Source organism: Nomascus leucogenys, chromosome 15 (assembly GCF_006542625.1).
Source record: "Nomascus leucogenys isolate Asia chromosome 15, Asia_NLE_v1, whole genome shotgun sequence".
NCBI classification, from domain to species: Eukaryota; Metazoa; Chordata; class Mammalia; order Primates; family Hylobatidae; genus Nomascus; species Nomascus leucogenys.
In genome coordinates, this window is record NC_044395.1 from 95,991,483 (window position 1) to 96,008,978 (window position 17,496).

The following is a 17,496-nucleotide window of genomic DNA, read 5'->3' on the forward strand; positions in this document are numbered from 1 at the left end:
TAACTGCTGGATTAAGAATGGCATGTGCACTAGGGCATTGTAAGATTTAAAAAAAAAAAAACTATGAATGAAAGACACAAGGTAAATGTTGAATCACTATACAGATGTTAGTTGTCATATTCATTCTTATTTTTAACGGGAATAAAAGGGTCTTAGGCATTTTACCAAACAACATGTTTAGGCGTTTAGGCATTTTGAATCTACTTTGAAAAAATTATTTAAGGTAGCCATTAAAAAAAAAAGTACAAGCTGGGCTCAGTGGCTCACGCCTGTAATCCCAGCACTTTGGGAGGCTGGGGTGGAAGGATTGCTTGAGTCCAGGAGTTTGAGACCAGCCTGGGCAACATAGTGAGACCCTGTGTCTACAAAATAAAAATAAAAAATTAGCAGACATGGTCTCACCTGCCTATAGTCCCAGCTACTCAGGAGAGGTAGGAAGATTACTTGAGCCCCAGAGGTTGAGGCCACAGTGAGCTGTGATTGTGCCATTGCACTCCACCCTGTGTGACAGAGTGAGATCCTGTCTCAAAAAAAAAAACAAAACCAAAAAACTTATATTTCAGCCACTAGCGAGAGGCTACTATTAATCAGATTTCATAATTTGACAATTCTAGTGAAGGTAATGCCAGATAGGTTTAGGGTAGTTCCTTCTAGAAGAAAACCTAGGAGAGTCCTGTGGACTTTCTAGGACTGTTGCTGACTCAGCAAGTCCAGCCTTAACTGGAAGTCCTGCCTTGGCTTGAGATAGCCTGGCCACAGAATAAACTGGCCAGTAGAAGAGCCAAAGTAATCCAGGAGGCAGGTATTTCCAAGCTATCCTGACAGGAAATGTAAGAAACCATTGAAAGGTATCTGCTATACCCATCCAAGTCTTTTGATTAATTTTCATCAATGTGTGAAAAGAATAACTCTTCTTTTCATTTTATTCTCCCCATAATTGAGAAATTATGTGCCTAAATAAGTTTCTAGATAGGCAAGAGAGCACTTTGTATTCATCATTTCCTTTAATCCTTATGTCAGCATTCATTAACTCCATTTTACAAATGGGATATTTGAGAGGCAGAGAACTGCAGAGATACTGACCCAGTGTCATTTCGTCAGTAGAAAATAGAGCCAGGGTTTAGATTTAAGTCTGTCCTGTTTCAGTGCCTGTGCTTTCCCCCTACTATAAGACATATGCTAAGCATCCCATCTGTATCTGTGGGAAAAATGAGAAGAATCTATGTTCTAGACAGCTTTGCATACCTTTACAATGTCAAGATGGTCAGTTGGTCAGTTTGTGTCTTAATAAACAAAAGGTTCAACCAGAGTTAATTCAAGGGATGGACAGCATAACTCTGTCCACAGTTCCCATCAAGTTCGACCCCTTCATTTATTCCCTATGTTGATTAGGTTGTTCTTTGAAACATAAAAATTGAATTTTGGCTAGGCATGGTGGCTCATGCCTGTAATCCTAGCAGTTTGGGAGGCCGAGGTGGGAGGATCACCTGAGGTCAGGAGTTTAAGCCTGCCCTGCCAACATGGCTTAACCCTGTCTATACTAAAAATACAAAAATTAGCTGGGTGTGGTGGCGAGCACCTGCAGTCCCAGTTACTTGGGAGGTTGAGGCAGAAGAATCGCTTGAACCCAGGAGGCGGAGGTTGCAGTGAGCCAAGATTGTGGCCACTGCACCCCAGCCTGGGAGACAGAGTGAAACTCCATCTCAAAAAAAAAAAAAAAAAGTTTAATTTTGAGGTTTATTCTTCTCTTTTATTTTAATCTATGAATTTAGTCCTCTGACATTAGCTGTCCTTTAAGCACCTCAACTGTACTATGCTTGTTAACTCTGATGGAATTACTCTTAAAGGGATGCAGGTGCTGACAAGGCTTAAGGACCAGGCTACAGACAAAATGAGCTATTAAAAACAGAGATAGTGTTCAGCCACTAGAGTGTTTACAAAGAGCTGTTATTATTTAATAGCCTCTTGTTCCAGTTAATCTGGTAACTTATTGGTGAGAGCAAATATCCAGTACCTGTCTTTCACTCATCGGAGGAATTATGTTCTTTTTGTGGTATAGAATTTATCAAAAATCACCTGCATTTTGAATTCAGCCAAAAGACCCCCCCCTCCAACATTTTATTATAAAATTCTTTAAACATACACCACAGTTGAAAGGATTTTACAGATTATGCCTATGTACCTACCACCTAGATTCTCCTATTAACATTTTACCATACTTGTTTCATTACATATCTAGCCATCTTTTCAACCTTCCACTCACCAATCTATTTTATTTTTGGCATATTTAAAGCAAATTGCAACTTCTGGTTCTGAGCAAGATTGAGTAAACATATTCTATTTTACTCCTTTCACTTATTACAGTAGAACTCTCTGGGCAAAAATGCTGAAATCATCTACCAAAAGACTCTTGCAGGTGGAAAAAAGATGGCATATAGATCAGGGACCTTGGGATTTGAGAGAATACAAGGCAGTGAATTCCCTGGGGTTTTATTTACTTCTATATGTGCTGGCCTGGGTGTTCTACAAATTGGAAACACTAATACACACAGACAAAAAAAATACCCAAGAAAAGCCTGCTTCTGGAGGCAAACATCATGAAAAAAGTGGCACTGCTCCTCAACCCCAATTGGCATGCAGCAGTGGAGCCAGTGAATGAAACTCACTCATTTTAATATATGCCCTATGTTAATGAGGTGTCTTTCTCTATGGAGCTTGTGAGTGAAACTCTTACTTCTACCTTTGGCCTCGCTCCTCTCAGTAATGAGTGGTACCCATCTCCTATGCATCTGTAGGTGGAACTCTGACTTCCACCCTACCCTGCAGTAATAGTACAGAGGAAGTAGTACCTGTTCGTTTTGGAGACTGTAGATAGAGCTCTAACTCCTCCCTCTCACCCCTGCATTAACTAGGCTATGCACTTCCCCAGCTGAGTCAGTTATTGGAATTTTATCTTTCACTCCTGCCCTGTAGTAATGATTTGGTTTCCCTCCTCCTCCCCAACTAGCTCTGTGGAGAATGTAGAATGGAGTCCTGTCATCTGAGTGTGGCAGACAAAGAATAGCACTGTAGAGGCTTTATAAACTAAGGTGACATGTGAACCATAGTTCACAAAAAGGATCCAGGGCATGCATTCTGAATCTAAACAGGTTGACTGCTAAAATAGAAAATTTAAATAGGAACTAGGTTTTCATACTATAACTCATCATGTCCAGGCTACAGACCAAAGAACCAATAAAAATCTCAATTCTGTAAGGCCGAGGCAAGAGGATCGTTTGAACCCAGGAGGTCGAGGCTGCAGCGATCTGTGTTCACACCACTGTACTCCAGTATGGGTGACAGTGCAAGACCCTGTCCCAAAAAATAAAATAAAATGAAAATCTCAATGCTAAGGAGAAAAGAGAATTGATATATGCTAACTCTAAGATGGCATAGATGTTGGAATTAAAAGACAAAGATTTTAAACCTGCTATTATAAGAATGTTTCAGTGAGCAATTATAAGCACTCTGGAAATAAATGAAAACCTCAATAAAGAAATAAAGATATTAAAAAGTACCAAATGAAAATTTTAGAACTGAAAAATACAGTAACTGACACCAGAAATTCACTGGATGGGCTTAATGGCAAACTGAAGGAAAGATTTGGTGAATTTGAAGATAGATTGATACTGATCCAATCTAAATAACAACAAAAAACATGGAAAAATAATTGAACTGAGCTTCAGGGACTTATAGGACAATAATGAAAGATACATGTCACTAGTGTCAAGGGGGGGAAAAGGAATGTGGAGCTGAAAAAATAGTTTGAAGTAATAGTGTTTTAAAATATCTAAAATTTGGCTGAAAGACATAAACCTACAGATTTAAGAAGCAGAGTGAACCTAAGCAAGATAAACTAAGAAATCCATACCCAGACACATCAGAGTCAAACTTCTGAAAACTAGTGGCAAAGAAAAAAATCTTGAAAGCAGAGTAGCTGAAGAGAAATGACACATTAGCTCTGCAGAACAGCAGTATGAATGAACATATGTCTCCATTTATAAGTCTGTTTTTACATGCTCTCAGAAATGGTTCATGGTTTTCATTTAAAGGTATTAATGGCTTTTATAAAGTTTATTCCTAGTTATTTAACATTTTCAATACTATTGAAAATAGAGTTGTTTTTAAATTTTTTCAGCTTATGTTAGTATATAAACATGTAATTGGTTTTTATATATTAGCCTTATATCTTTTTTTTTTTTTTTTTTGAGACGGAGTCTCGCTGTCGCCCAGGCTGGAGTGCAGTGGCACGATCTCGGCTCACTGCAGATATTAGCCTTATATCTTGTCACCTTGTCAGATTCACCTATTAGTTATAATAGTGGCTTTATAGATTCTTTAGGATTTTCTATATCAGCAATTATGCCATCTACAAATAGAGACAGTTTTACTTTCTTTGTTTCTAATCTTCATGCTTTTTATTTCTTTGTCTTGTCTTATTGCAGTGGCTACAAACTCCAGTGCAATGTCTAACATAAATGGTAAAAGTGGACATCCTTGCCTTGTTTGTAATCTTAGAAGGAAGGGATTCAGTATATTACTGTTAAGTATGATGTTTTTTGTAGATGCCTTTTATCAGATTGAGGAAGTGCCTTTCTATTCCTAATGTGCTGAGGGCTTTTATACAAACTGATGCTGACTTTTGTGAGATATATCTTCTGTATCTCTTGAAATGATCATACGCATTTTTTCATTATTCTGTTGTAATGGTTAATCATGTTGGTTAATTTTACAATATTAAACCAATCTTGCATTTCTGAGATAAACTCCCATTTGGCCATGATGTATAATCTGGGTTCAGTTCGCTTATATTTTGTTCAGGAGTTTTGTGTCTTTGTTCATAAGGGATATTGGTTTGTATATTTTTATAATGCCACTGTCAGGTTTGGGTATTAGGATTATATTGGCCTCATAAAACAAAGTGAGAAGTATTCTCTTCTTTATTTTTTTTCTCACTGTTTTTTGCAGAATTTACTTACATCATTTTATAAAACTCTTTATAAAGCTAAGTATTAAAAAATGGTGTGTGTTTATTTATATGTCATGAGGATTTTTGTCTTTTGTCCAGTTTGGTAAGGAGAATACTGAGTTGCAATGAGCTAATATTGGAAAAAGTATGTTCAGATGGGTAAACCATTAAAAATGATACATGCATATGATAATCATTTATTTTAAACTTGAAACATATTTGTACTTTTTTTTTTTATTCTGAGGCAAGGCCTTTGAAAATATGGGTTTGCTAATTAGAGTTAAATGTCATGTTTCTGGCTAAGCCACACCCATTTTGCACCATTTATAAGGTCCAATTTCAGACTCTGTAGTGAGAGTGATACCATTCAAAGCAAGCTGAATACAGAATCTTAGTTCTTATAACTTATTGTTTCTAGTATTTTGCTTGTGTTTCACCTACACTAAAATTGACAACAATTTTTAAGTAATTCATCTTTATTAGATACTGTGGATGCATTCAACTTATTACTTATGTGAGCAAGTTATCTCTGTTGCATTCACTTTTTGTTATTTAATTAAATGTGTCATCACTACAAGTTCATATAAACAGCCTTGTTTGATTCTTGGTGAACAACATTTCCACTGGTGGAGGTAGAAATGGGAGGTTGCACAAGAGTGCAGTCTGCCAACCAAGAGCATTTGTGATATCTTAATTAGGGATTTGGGAGCAGTGCTTAATCTAACAAGTCATTTAAATAGAAGTTGGTATTTAATAGACTCTCACTTCTAATATTCTCTGAAACCAGAATTCGCTCATAATAGGAGTAGAAATTAATCTTAAACCTTAGCTATATCTTGAATAATTATTTACCATGAGCCTTGTGCTGTGTTAGGTGCGGTGAATACAGAAATGAGCAAAACACAAGTTTCTATTCTCAAGGAGTTGAAATCCAAAGAGGGAGGCACTGTTTGATGTTGTCATTGTCAGTTTTCTTCTCTAAGTACTAGTGTAGAGTAGCGAACCCTACAAATGTGGGGGAAAGGAGGAGGATTAACTTATTTAAGATGTTAGTGAAGAAGTTTCTGAGTAAGACTTGATCTTAAAGGATAGATAGGAATTAGCTAGGTTTTTAGAATAGGGATGTGCATTTCAGGTAGCAGGAATATCACATGCATATCTTTTACTAGCAAGATTAGCAATCCTCTCTGTGCCAACCTATTCAAAACGGCTTTATAATTCATATGTGTGTGTATATTCTTGCTTTGTAACAGTGACCATTGTTTCAGAACAGAAGCATACATCTATAAGCAGTAGAATTGGATGAACATATAGCAAAACTTTGTGTCCCATCTTTTCTGTCCTCCCTGCTCTCCCCTAGAAATGTTATTAATTAACAATTCAAGGAAAGTAAAATAATGGCTACTATTTGTTGAACAATTACAAGGTGCTAGACACTTGCTTAGTGTTTTACACAGATTTTCTCATTTATTTTAATCCATATGGTGACTCTTTGAGGTAAGAACGAGGATCTTCATGTGCAGATGGAGAAACTGAACCTTGGAGAAGTAAATTACCAAAAGCTTCACTGTTGGGATTAATGAACCAGAATTTGAGACTGTGTTTTTATATTATAACTGAGAAACCCTTTCTCTTAATCATTACACTAAGGTATGTGATTGTGAGGAGGACTTGCTCTAAATTATGGGAGAAAGTTTAGATATTTTTTCCATAAAGTTATCTTAGACAATTAGGCTTAAACATCCAAAAATAATTGAAAAATTTGTGTTGAGATTTAATTGTGCTATTCATAGTTATGTAACTCATTAAATTTAAATTATATAACTTTTTTATTGGTATATTATAGTTCCCATGAGACATACCAGATGATAAAAATGCAAAGAAATTTTCCACCATCCCTATACCCTCCCTCTACCACTCGCCCTACTTCCCTCTAGTTGGAGTGTGGATGATTAACGCCCTTCCCACTACTGCAGATCCTTAACAGTCTGCCAAAAATGCCCTTCTTATTCAACCTCAAATGGCTAGTTTGATTTAAATCACCTTTCTGACTGCAGCTGTACTTTACAGGCTTGCACCCTGGCAGTCTCCCTTTACCTCAGTCACGGTCAACCCCACATTGCCCTCAGTTCCAACCTTATACCACCCCCAGCGCCCTGCCCAAAACACACATATGCACATCCCCATTCTCTAGTTTCACAGAACTCAAGGTTCCTTGAACAAGACATTTTTAGAAATTTGCCTTTGCTCTTGCTAGTTCAGTGTTCTTCCCACTTTTCTCTGTTGTCAGCCTGGGAAAATACTATTTATCCCTCAAAGTGGCAATATGAATGCTACCTTCTTCTGTGTGTGAAGCTTTTCCCACCTTCTCCAGGAGAGGCAGTGTTCATAACTTCCTGTTGATTCTCATATTATTATGTTTATGTCTTTGGTATTGTTCATAACACATTTAGTAATAGTTCATTTTCTTTCTGCCTGTTTCTTGTGCTCCTGATTCGAAAATCCTAGAAGGTTAGATCATCATGGGTGATTGTTTTTCCTTAGTTAGCATATATATAGTAGCTTCTTAATGAATCCTACTGAATTGTTACTGATACTGATAAATAGCCTTTATTAAATACATCCTGTGTCACAGGCACTGTGTTTGATGATTATAAGCATTATTTCATTTAATCCTCATACTCATCCTATGATACAGAGACAATTATTACCCCATTTTACAAATTAGGAAATTGAAGTTAAGAAAGGCAAAATAATATGAGTAGGCTAATACAGCAGTAAAGTGATAGGGTTAAGACTTGAACACAGAACATCTGACTTGAGAGCTCATTCTGCCTTATACCAGTAGGAACCATTCATTCATTCATTCATTCACTCATTCATTCATTCATTCTCCTAGGAGTACAACCAGAATGTACATTCTCTATTAAGACTACCCCTCAATGGCTAAAAAGAAGGATATAAAAGATATGCTGACACCAAAAGGATAAGTGAGGTCCCTTGGGAAAGGCATGAGAGTTATTTGAAAAATCTCATTTGATCACAGAAGGAAGCTCAAAGGAATCTGCTGTGATCACTTCTGATAAAGTTAGGTTGAGAGAATGCCATACCTGGAAAAATAATGTTAACACATTGTTTTTGAAAAGTGGGCAAGAAAAAGAGAAGAACCATTGTTTGGTGGAAGAATGATGTGGATCATCAAATGCCAGAACTAACCTCTTACAGAGGAGAAGACCAAAGTCCAGATTAATTGATGTTTGCCCAAGGACACATAACTAATAAGTAACAGAGCTTGGACTAGAATCCCAATGTCTTGAGTCCCAGTTCGGTGCCCTTTATACCACAGTGTTCTTTATATTAGAATTACAGTGTTCATGTTTGATGAAAAATGCTAGAACAAGGCAGAAATGAGTCTTTGAAGGAAACAGCTTGATGTTTTTGGAACTGGCTAGCTTTTGCCTAAGACCTGCCTCTATTTTGGGTTTCTCACTTTGCTAAGAACTAAATACTGCCAGCCATACAAATAAAAAGGCAAGGCTATTATTTAGGCCTCCTAGGTCTGTGCATTAACTTCTCTGCTCTGCATGTCAGGGCAAATTAGCAGTTCATCTCCACTGGGCAGTTTGAACATAGGATTATATGAGCTCTTGTCTTAGCCTTTAGATGTCTGTTGGTTTGTCTCTGTTACAATAAATGTATAGTCCATGCATTCAGGTTGGGAGAGGGGAGGGAAAAGGAAGAAATATGACTCTGTCTGTACCAACAGTGATTTCTAATACTGTTTCTTTCTGTTTGTCTTTCAGGGCGATGAGGAAGGACCCAGGTAAGATCACATTGTTGCTTGTCTTTTCTCATAATTGAAGTAGAGTGACATTTGTGGCCTTTTAGTGCTCCATGAAATATGGACAGTCAAGGAACAGCACAGAAAAGGGATCTCTATCTTAAGCCTGGGATTTGAAGATCTTATTTTGTAAGACTCCCGTCTCCCTCTCATCTATGTCATTTCCTGCCTGTAACCTTCAGATAAAGATAGACTTTAAGGTATATAATGACAGTAACTTTGCTGTATTCTTTTGTACATTCAGAATACCTTGTTAAGAAGAATAGGCACTACATTTAAATGGTAATGTAGTATCATTATGGTAATGGTAATGGTATCAGGTGGACTGACTAGATAAATTTTTGTATTGTTCTTTCTTGATTGGAATTGGATTGATTTTTTTAATGGGCTCTAGATCTAGTATTCTTTACTTCTGACCTATAATATCTTTGTGTCAGACCCAAGACACCTATATGATGAATCCTAGGGTACAGGTATACAAAACTTTATTTGGGAAAAAAAAAAGTTCTTTGTGCTTCTGTATTGCCACAGTTGAATACAGTTTAGAAGTGCATTTTATTATTATCTCAGCCTTGCAGTGAACCTGGACTGTGGTTTACTTACCCTTCCTGTCATTCTCCTCAAGCAGTGAAAACAGACTCCAGGAGAAGCTACAGCTGTGTCATCAACACAATTGAGGAATATTTGTACAAAGTAAAATGCAATGTCCAGATGGGTCCCATCTGTCACATAGAATCAAGGGTTTTTAAGGCTGGGAAGTATCAGAATGGTCATCCAGGCCACTGCTATTCAAACTTTATTTTTAGCAGAAGCACCCTTTTTTCAAATGGACTTTAAGCAGAACCTCAATGTGTAAAAAACAATTTTTCTCTGGTTAAAGTTGGGGCAGCATTCATTGAACTTTCTCTCTTCTTCAAAATAGACCCTGAGGAGCTTCTGCAGTGACCTAGGGTTCCTCAGAACTCAGTTTGAAAATCACTATCAAGTCCCTTATTAAAAAAAGCTAAATGAATTGTCAAAGGTTACCTTACTGGAATCAGGATTTGACCCTTCTTTGTTATTTTGTTTGTTTGTGTGTTTGCTTTTTACAAACCAACAAAAACAGTTTCCTCTCTTTTTTCGTTTTCCCTCCCCATATCCTGAGCCTCTTTCTTAGCACCAAATGTTGTCCCACATCTGCATCTCATGGTGTGTTCTTCCCTTGGAAACTATAGTTTTTAACATCTGCTCTGGAACAACAAGCTCTTGTCTAGCTCCTTGTCTACTATGGCTAAAGCCACAGGCACCCAACTTTAAAAGGCGTAGGCATCTTGCTTTAAACCTGCAGGGTTTCAGGGAACCACTTCAGAACTCCATCTTTCAACCGTTCTCAGGAACAGGCTCCTTCTGTGTTGTGGTTCTTTTCCTTCCTTCCTCACTCTTCACTCCCTTCCTTTTGTTCATTTAACATATATTAATGACCTACTGTGTGTCTGGCACTGTGCTACATCCTGGGTATATCATGGTGACTAAAGCAGGCATAGTTCCTACTCTTGTAGATCCTAAGTGTAGTGGGAGAGGCGAACATGTAACTGGGCAATTACATGGTAGGGAATGTGTTCTGATAAGTGTAGGCTACTTTAGGAAGGGCTCCTAAGTTAGTCTTGGAGGATAAGGGGAGGCTTACCAGAAAAGGTTATATATAAACAGAGATCTGAAAGGTTGGAGCAGGGGTTGGTTGTTCTAGGTAGAGTAAACAAATTGTGTGCCAGTCCCAGACAAGAGAGTTATGGAACAAAGACAGCAGAGCCCAGATCATTTAGGGCCTTATAGACCTTCTTAAGGCATTTAAGCACTATACTGAAGGCAATGGGAAGCTATTAAAGAATTTTAAACAGGAATTAACCTGAACAGATTTGCATTTTAGAAGTGTCTCCTACCTACAGAATGGAAAATGAATTGGAGGTGGATCAAGAGCATGGGAGACTTCCAGGCACAGTGATGCGCACCTATAATTCCAGCTACTCAGAAGGCTGAGGTGGGAAGATTGCTTGAACCCAGAAATTCAAGAGCAGCCTGGGCAACATTATGAGACTCTGTCTCTAAAAATAAGTAAATAAAAAATAAATTTTAAAAATTGAGGTCGGGCACAGTGCCTCATGCCTGTAGTCCCAGGACTTTGGGAGGCCGAGGCAGGTGGATCACCTGAGGTCGGGAATTCGAGACCAGCCTGACCAACATGGTGAAACCCTCTCTCTACCAAAAATACAAAAATTAGCCAAGGATGATGGTGCACACCTGTAATCCCAGCTACTTGGGAGGCTGAGGCAGGAGAATTGCCTGAACCTGGGAGGCAGAGGTTGCAGTGAGCCAAGATTGTGCCATTGCATTCCAGCCTGGGCAACAAGAGCAAGACTCCATCTCAAAAAAACAAAAAATTGAAAAATAAGAAAAGAGCCTGGGAGACTAGTTAGACTAGGTTATCGATGATGGGAGCCTAAATCAATATCTTCTAGTTACTGGTTAGGTTTTTATCATTTTGCACAGACCTTTGGTTTAGATGCACTTTAAACTATCTCCTTGGCCCTCCTCCGCCTTTTCTCTCAAGATTAGCTCTAGCTCCTTAAAATCCAGTCCAGTCAGAGCCCTAGACTTACTTTCCCAGAAAAAGAGTTCAAACAAGACCATGATAAAGAAAATACCTTGGCAGAGGTAATGTGCAGGCTCCACAGGATAGCAGTGGCATTTCTGTCTTAGGAGAGCCGGATTAGGATGAACACACTCATCTTTATAGCCACATGCCAGAGTCCCATTGATTAGAAGAATACAAGGACCGTATGAAGAGATTAACTCCCTTTAAAGATACTGTTCAGTGTGAGATTCTGGCTTTAGAGTTTAATTGCAGATGCCTTTGTATCATTTTGACAAGATAATGGAAAAGCATAGAGTTTCTTTACTTGCAACCAAGATGTCAGGCCATCTCCCTTGAGCCAGGCTGCTATGTAGGTCAGCAAGGAGTCCATTGGACTAGGAGTTGACGGAACCCTTTTTGATACAATAAATACCAAAAATAAGTGCATGTTCTGATTTGTCAGAAAGAAGGAGGAGGAGTCAGATTTTCTTTTTTAACCTTTAAATTCGTGCTTGTTGGTTCAATTCACTTTATTTGTATTGAACTACCATTTGGCTCAATTTATTCTGATTAACCCTTCAAGGCAAATTGCCTTTGATCTGAAATTTTTCTCATTTATGATATATACTTTACCATTTCAACAAGCCAAATAGAGTTTTGTTCCAAAGGCTTCTGTATTGCTGACAGTACTAAATGAGAGTTTGATGTATAAGGAAGGCAGAAAGGAAGTGTGGGAGTCCCTACACAAGGGATGGATGAGAAATGAAGCTGGAGACACTGAGTTCCAGTTCTGCTTGGATCATTATGCCTGTGTCTCCTTTGCTAGCATTCTTTTCACACAGCCTCTTCTCCACTGTCTACATAGAAGTCCAGAGAGAATTAGATTCCAACCAGTCTCCATGGTGGAAGAAAAACAGAAAAACTCCTGCCTATGGAAACATATTTGTCTACAATGGATCTTCCTCCCTTTCTACTAGCTGGAGTATCTTGCCGTTTTTCCTCTTTTCTGTTTTGATTTCCCAAGCTGTTTGATATTAGGGGACCAAATGTTGTGCTTTTAGTCATGTCTGTTCCTTGCCCTGAATTTCACTGTGCAGTTATTCTGCTAATTTACCATAATCATAATCATAGCTACCATTTATTGACAGTTCATTATGTCCAAAGCTTTATATATATTCTAATTTAATCTGCAGGCAAACCTCATGATGTAGTTATTAGCCCACTTGTCAAATGAAGAAATTAATGCTTTGAGAGATTAATTTGCCTTAGATCACATGGCTAGTAAGTGGCAGAGCTATGACTTGAATCTAGTCTGGCTTCAGAGCTTAAGCACCAAGTGCTCTCAGCCACCATTTGGACTATCTTCAAAATGGCAACATGCTTCTCTCTGTGACCCTATATGAAAGCCAAGAGGATTCACACACAGTCCTCAGAATATGACTTCGGTCTTGTTCCTCTAACATGGGAGTTCTTCAATTGCTTTAGCATTGAATTGCTGTGGCCCCTGTTTTCTGCAGGTTGCTTCCCCTCTAGCCTCTGTCATTATAAAGGGAATGTCTTTGTCTCATTCTCACACAGTATCCTCTGAGGGTTAGCAGAAAAAGGGGTGCTCCCTGGGGAGCAGCCAACTAAGCCTGCCTTTGACTCCACAGAATAGCTGTCTGTTGCCTCTCAAACTGGTATCTTACTCCTCAGATCCATGATACACAGTCATATAGCTGGCAAGAATTCTTGGAGGGCATGGAGAAACAAAAGTCCTAATATGTAGAACATGTGTATTAACTGCTGTGGAGTCATCGTTTAAGAGAGTGTCTTTGACTTTGAGAGACTGAAGTGGGCAGATCACGAGGTCAGGAGATCGAGACCATCCTGGCCAACATGGTGAAACCCCGTCTCTATGAAAAATACAAAAATTAGCTGGGCATGGTGGCGTGTGCCTGTAATCCCAGCTACTTGGGAGGCTGAGGCAGGAGACTCACTTGAGCCAGGGAGTCAGAGGTTGCAGTGAGCCGAGATCATGCCACTGCAATCCAGCCTGGCAACAGAGCAAGACTCCGTCTAAAAAAAAGAAAAAAAAAAGGTACCTTTGAAGCCCAGAGTGATTTCTTTTTTTCTTAAGCAGAAAAGCAATTTACACTTTTGGCATCAATTTTCTGTCTTCTCTGTGCTATTATGAGAAATCTTGTGTTCACTCCCTCACAGATTGACTCCTTCTCTACTCCTGCTGGAGCCTGCTGAGAAGTAATATATATCCTAGCAGAGGGGGTGGCAATAGGATCTGTTAGCGTAAAAGCTATTGTGTAGTGGGAGGAAGTCAGAGAGGGAAAAGACCCTTAAACTCTTGTGCTTAGAGGAGAAGGAGGAAGATCAGGATTAGATTTTGATTTGCTATTGAGGTTTTCTGTAATTTTTTTTAACCTAAGAGGAAAATGGCTTTTTAATAGTAACAACCACACTTGGAACTTCTGTAGAATTTTTTCATCTTCAAAGCTGGCTGTTATTCAGGCAAAAAGCTCCTGCTGAGATCACTGTGAATCTGACCCATACTGATTCTGTGATCAAACAGGAAGCGTGTTCTGAAGGAGTAGGAGCCGAAGGAGAGTCAGCAGACCTAGCTTCTATTTTTGATTCTGTCTGTGACTGACTGTGTGACCTTGGGCAAGTCATTTAACATCCTTGTACTCTTATTTTTAGTTCTCTGTAAATATTATCCTCACCCCTCTCCACTCTTTCCTCCACCTAGTTTTGGGGATATCCTTGTGAGAAGGAATACAAGTCTTTTATCAAATATGGAGTAGAAACAACCTGCTTACAGATTCTATAATTTGGTGGATTTTTTTTCCTCAATTTTGTTTCTTTAAAAATTATCTTGGGTCTGTATTCTAGGTAGTTTTTTTTACCCCTCTAAATGAATAACCATATGTTCTTAGATATGGCATTTCTCTTTCTGTTTAGGTTGTAGAGATGAAAGAGGACTAAGTTAGTGATACGCTTAGGTTTCTTTTGTCTTCTGATTGCAAATTTGTGGTTTGGTTGTTGCGTTGTCTTCATTGCAGGAAGTCTATCTGGAAGCTGAAGAAGATGGCTGTGATACTTGTGACATGGAATGGAACTATCAGGACTGCTTATTATGCAGAGTGGGGTGCCACCATCTAAGTTGGCCTTCAGCATATAGAGTCTCTTAATTGTCACATTTCCCTGTTATGGAACCTGAGCTGACCTTATTTTTCCATGCTGATCAGGATTGTTTATCCCTCACTTAAGTCAGGTGAAAGTTGAAGCCACACTATGCATTGTGCTGCCTGTCTATACCCAAAGAATACCTCTTTACTAAAATAATTGATTCAGAAATTTGCCCGTAAGAGTCACAACTTTATTTTGTGCATGTTAGTGTATTAACCAGAGATTCCATTCATAGCTGGAAAACTCAGCTGAAGTGCCTCTAGCTCATTGCATCTGCCTCCACCTGGAAATGTTGACTAGAAGCAGCCTATATTTTTAACATAGATCTACTTACTTTATAATGCTGAGAAAAAAGGGCCCAAGAGGAAGGGGCGTGGATGTCACTTTGCATGCTATGGTTTAACTCTAATCAACTTGTTTGCCATCCAGTACAGTAGTTATGATGCTTGGCAGGCTAACCTTGTTTATTTATTTGGCCTCAGAACTTATCAGGATAACATTTCCCACTAGGAGCTCTATTCCCTAACCTCTCAGACAAGAAAGATTGCAGAGGAATTCTTTCTTTCAACAAACATCTTAGAGCGCCTAATGCCAGGCCCTCTGCTAGGCCTCAGGGATATGAATATGACTAAGACTTTGTTCCTGCATTTAAAGATCTCAAAATCTAGTTTGAAAGAGAGCTAAATAAACCATTTTAATTTTTATTTATTTATTTATTTATGAAACAGAGACTTGCTTTGTCACCTAGGCTAGAGTGTAATAGTACAATCACAGCTCACCGCAGCCTCAACCTCCCTGGCTTAAGTGATCCTCCCAACTCAGCCTCCCACCCCTGTCAGCGAGTAGCTGGGACAATAGGTTCATGCCACCATGCCTGGCTAATTTTTTTATTTTTTATTACTTTGTTCCCCAAGCTGGTTTTGAACTACTGAGGTCAAGTGATCCTCCTACTTCGGCCTCCCAAAGTGCTGAGAATACAGGCATGAGCCACCACATCTAGCCAGCAATTTAAATTTTATATTTAAGTGCAGTGTAATAATTATTATGATAAATTATAAAGAAGCATTGAGTGCCAACTATATGTGAGGAAATATTTTAAACATTTACATATATTATCTTTCTCACAACAGTCCTAATAAATGATTAATATATTATTTTTATTTCTAATTTGAATGAAAAAACTGAGTCACAGAGAGGTTATACACTCATGCGGTCACACAGCTAAAAAGTGGTAGAGCCAGCATTCAAACTCAAGTAGTCTGACTCCCGACTGCAAGCTCTTAACTACTGCAGTATAATGATTCTCTGAAAAACATGTTGGATGTAGAGTAGGTTCCAACTAACTCAGGATAAAGAATCAGAAAATATAGCGTTTCTTCTGGACCTTGACAAATGGATAGGTCTAGGCTTCTTCAGATTGGAAAAACAGGAAAGCTGTCTAGGCAAAGAGGTAAGTATGAAGGCTCAAGGAGTGAAAACACATGTGCTGTGCGGGGAATGGTGAATAACTGCATGACTGGCCTGGGGCAGGAGACAAGACTAGAAGGTGGGTTGAATCCAGCTTGTAAAGGGTGAGGTGTACCATGTTACACTTTACCTCTTGACTACCGCATTGCCCCCTTATAGAAGAAATGGACAGACTTCTGAATCTTACAGGTTTCTTCCTCTAGTCACATCTCATGATTTGTTATGGGTAAATTGCTTTCTTTACATTTTTGTTTCCCCATCAAAATCTCACATCTTATTATACTTAAAGGACAAATACGTTTTGAAGCATTTAAAGTATTCTCCTTTTGGGGGTTGGTCTTTTAGATGGAAAACTAAGCAACTGAGGTAAAGTAGTTGTAGAAGAGAATTGTCTATTTGATTGGTGTCTGTTTTGATAGCTTCTGCCTTCCTCTAATTTATTCTTTTCTTTTTTTTCACGTTTATTACATAAAAGACACTGATATTCTATTCCATCATTATCATCACTAATGTTTGTGACCCACTAAAATGATTTCCCAGCTCATCAGTGGGTTACAATCCATGGTTTGAAAAACACTGCAGCACATTTTATGCTAATCTGCCATGGATACAGGGTTACCACTGTCCATGATACCTTGGCGTAAACTAGAAAAAGGTGCCCTTTCCTCAAGATGCCTAATTCCATCTGCCAAAAAATTGTCATAATGTGCTGACTTTGTTAGAGTAAGATACTGTCATATGCCAGAGAATAGTTAAAAATAAGTAAAACTTGATGTCAGCATTATGAATGGTGTGCCCAGTAAATAATTACGTTGTAAGCACCCTATGCACAACTGTACATATTTGCCCTGGTGGACACTAAACCAGATGACAAAATAGGTTGGAGGTGTTTGTTCAATGGATAAATTATCTCAGAGTACCTGTATACCAGGGATTTGTGACAGCTGTTTTGCCTTCTTAGGGCCTTTCTGCTCATTTCCCAATTAGAGTAGCCAGATAAAATACAGAACACCCATTTTAACTGGAATTTATGTAAACAGCAAAAAAAATTAGTATGAGTATGTGCTACACAATATTTGGAAGATACTCATGCTAAAAAAATTCATTATGTATTTCAGAATTGCTAAAAGATTATATCATAAGTGTTCTTAACACAAAAATAAGTCCGTGAAGTCATGGATATATTAACTAGCTTAACATAATTGTTCCACAATATTTACACATATCAAAACATCACATTGTATCCTGTAAATATACACAATTGTTGTTTGTCAATAACATTTAAAAATTAAGAAATATTTAAAAACATTCATTGTTATCTGAAATTTAAATTTAACTGGGCACCCTGTATTTTTTTTTATTTCTTCTTCAGTGTTTAAGTTCAGG

At 38.2% G+C, this 17,496-nt stretch overlaps 1 protein-coding gene across 1 annotated transcript in view; it reads left to right on the forward strand.

Moving 5' to 3' along the window:
* TRIM44 (tripartite motif containing 44) overlaps positions 1-17,496 on the forward strand; it is a 142,663-nt gene that overhangs the window by 57,278 nt on the left and 67,889 nt on the right. The window contains exon 4 of the mRNA XM_003254429.3: positions 8,812-8,831. Coding sequence (XP_003254477.1) covers positions 8,812-8,831 — 20 coding nt within the window. The remainder of the gene's footprint in view (positions 1-8,811; positions 8,832-17,496) is intronic.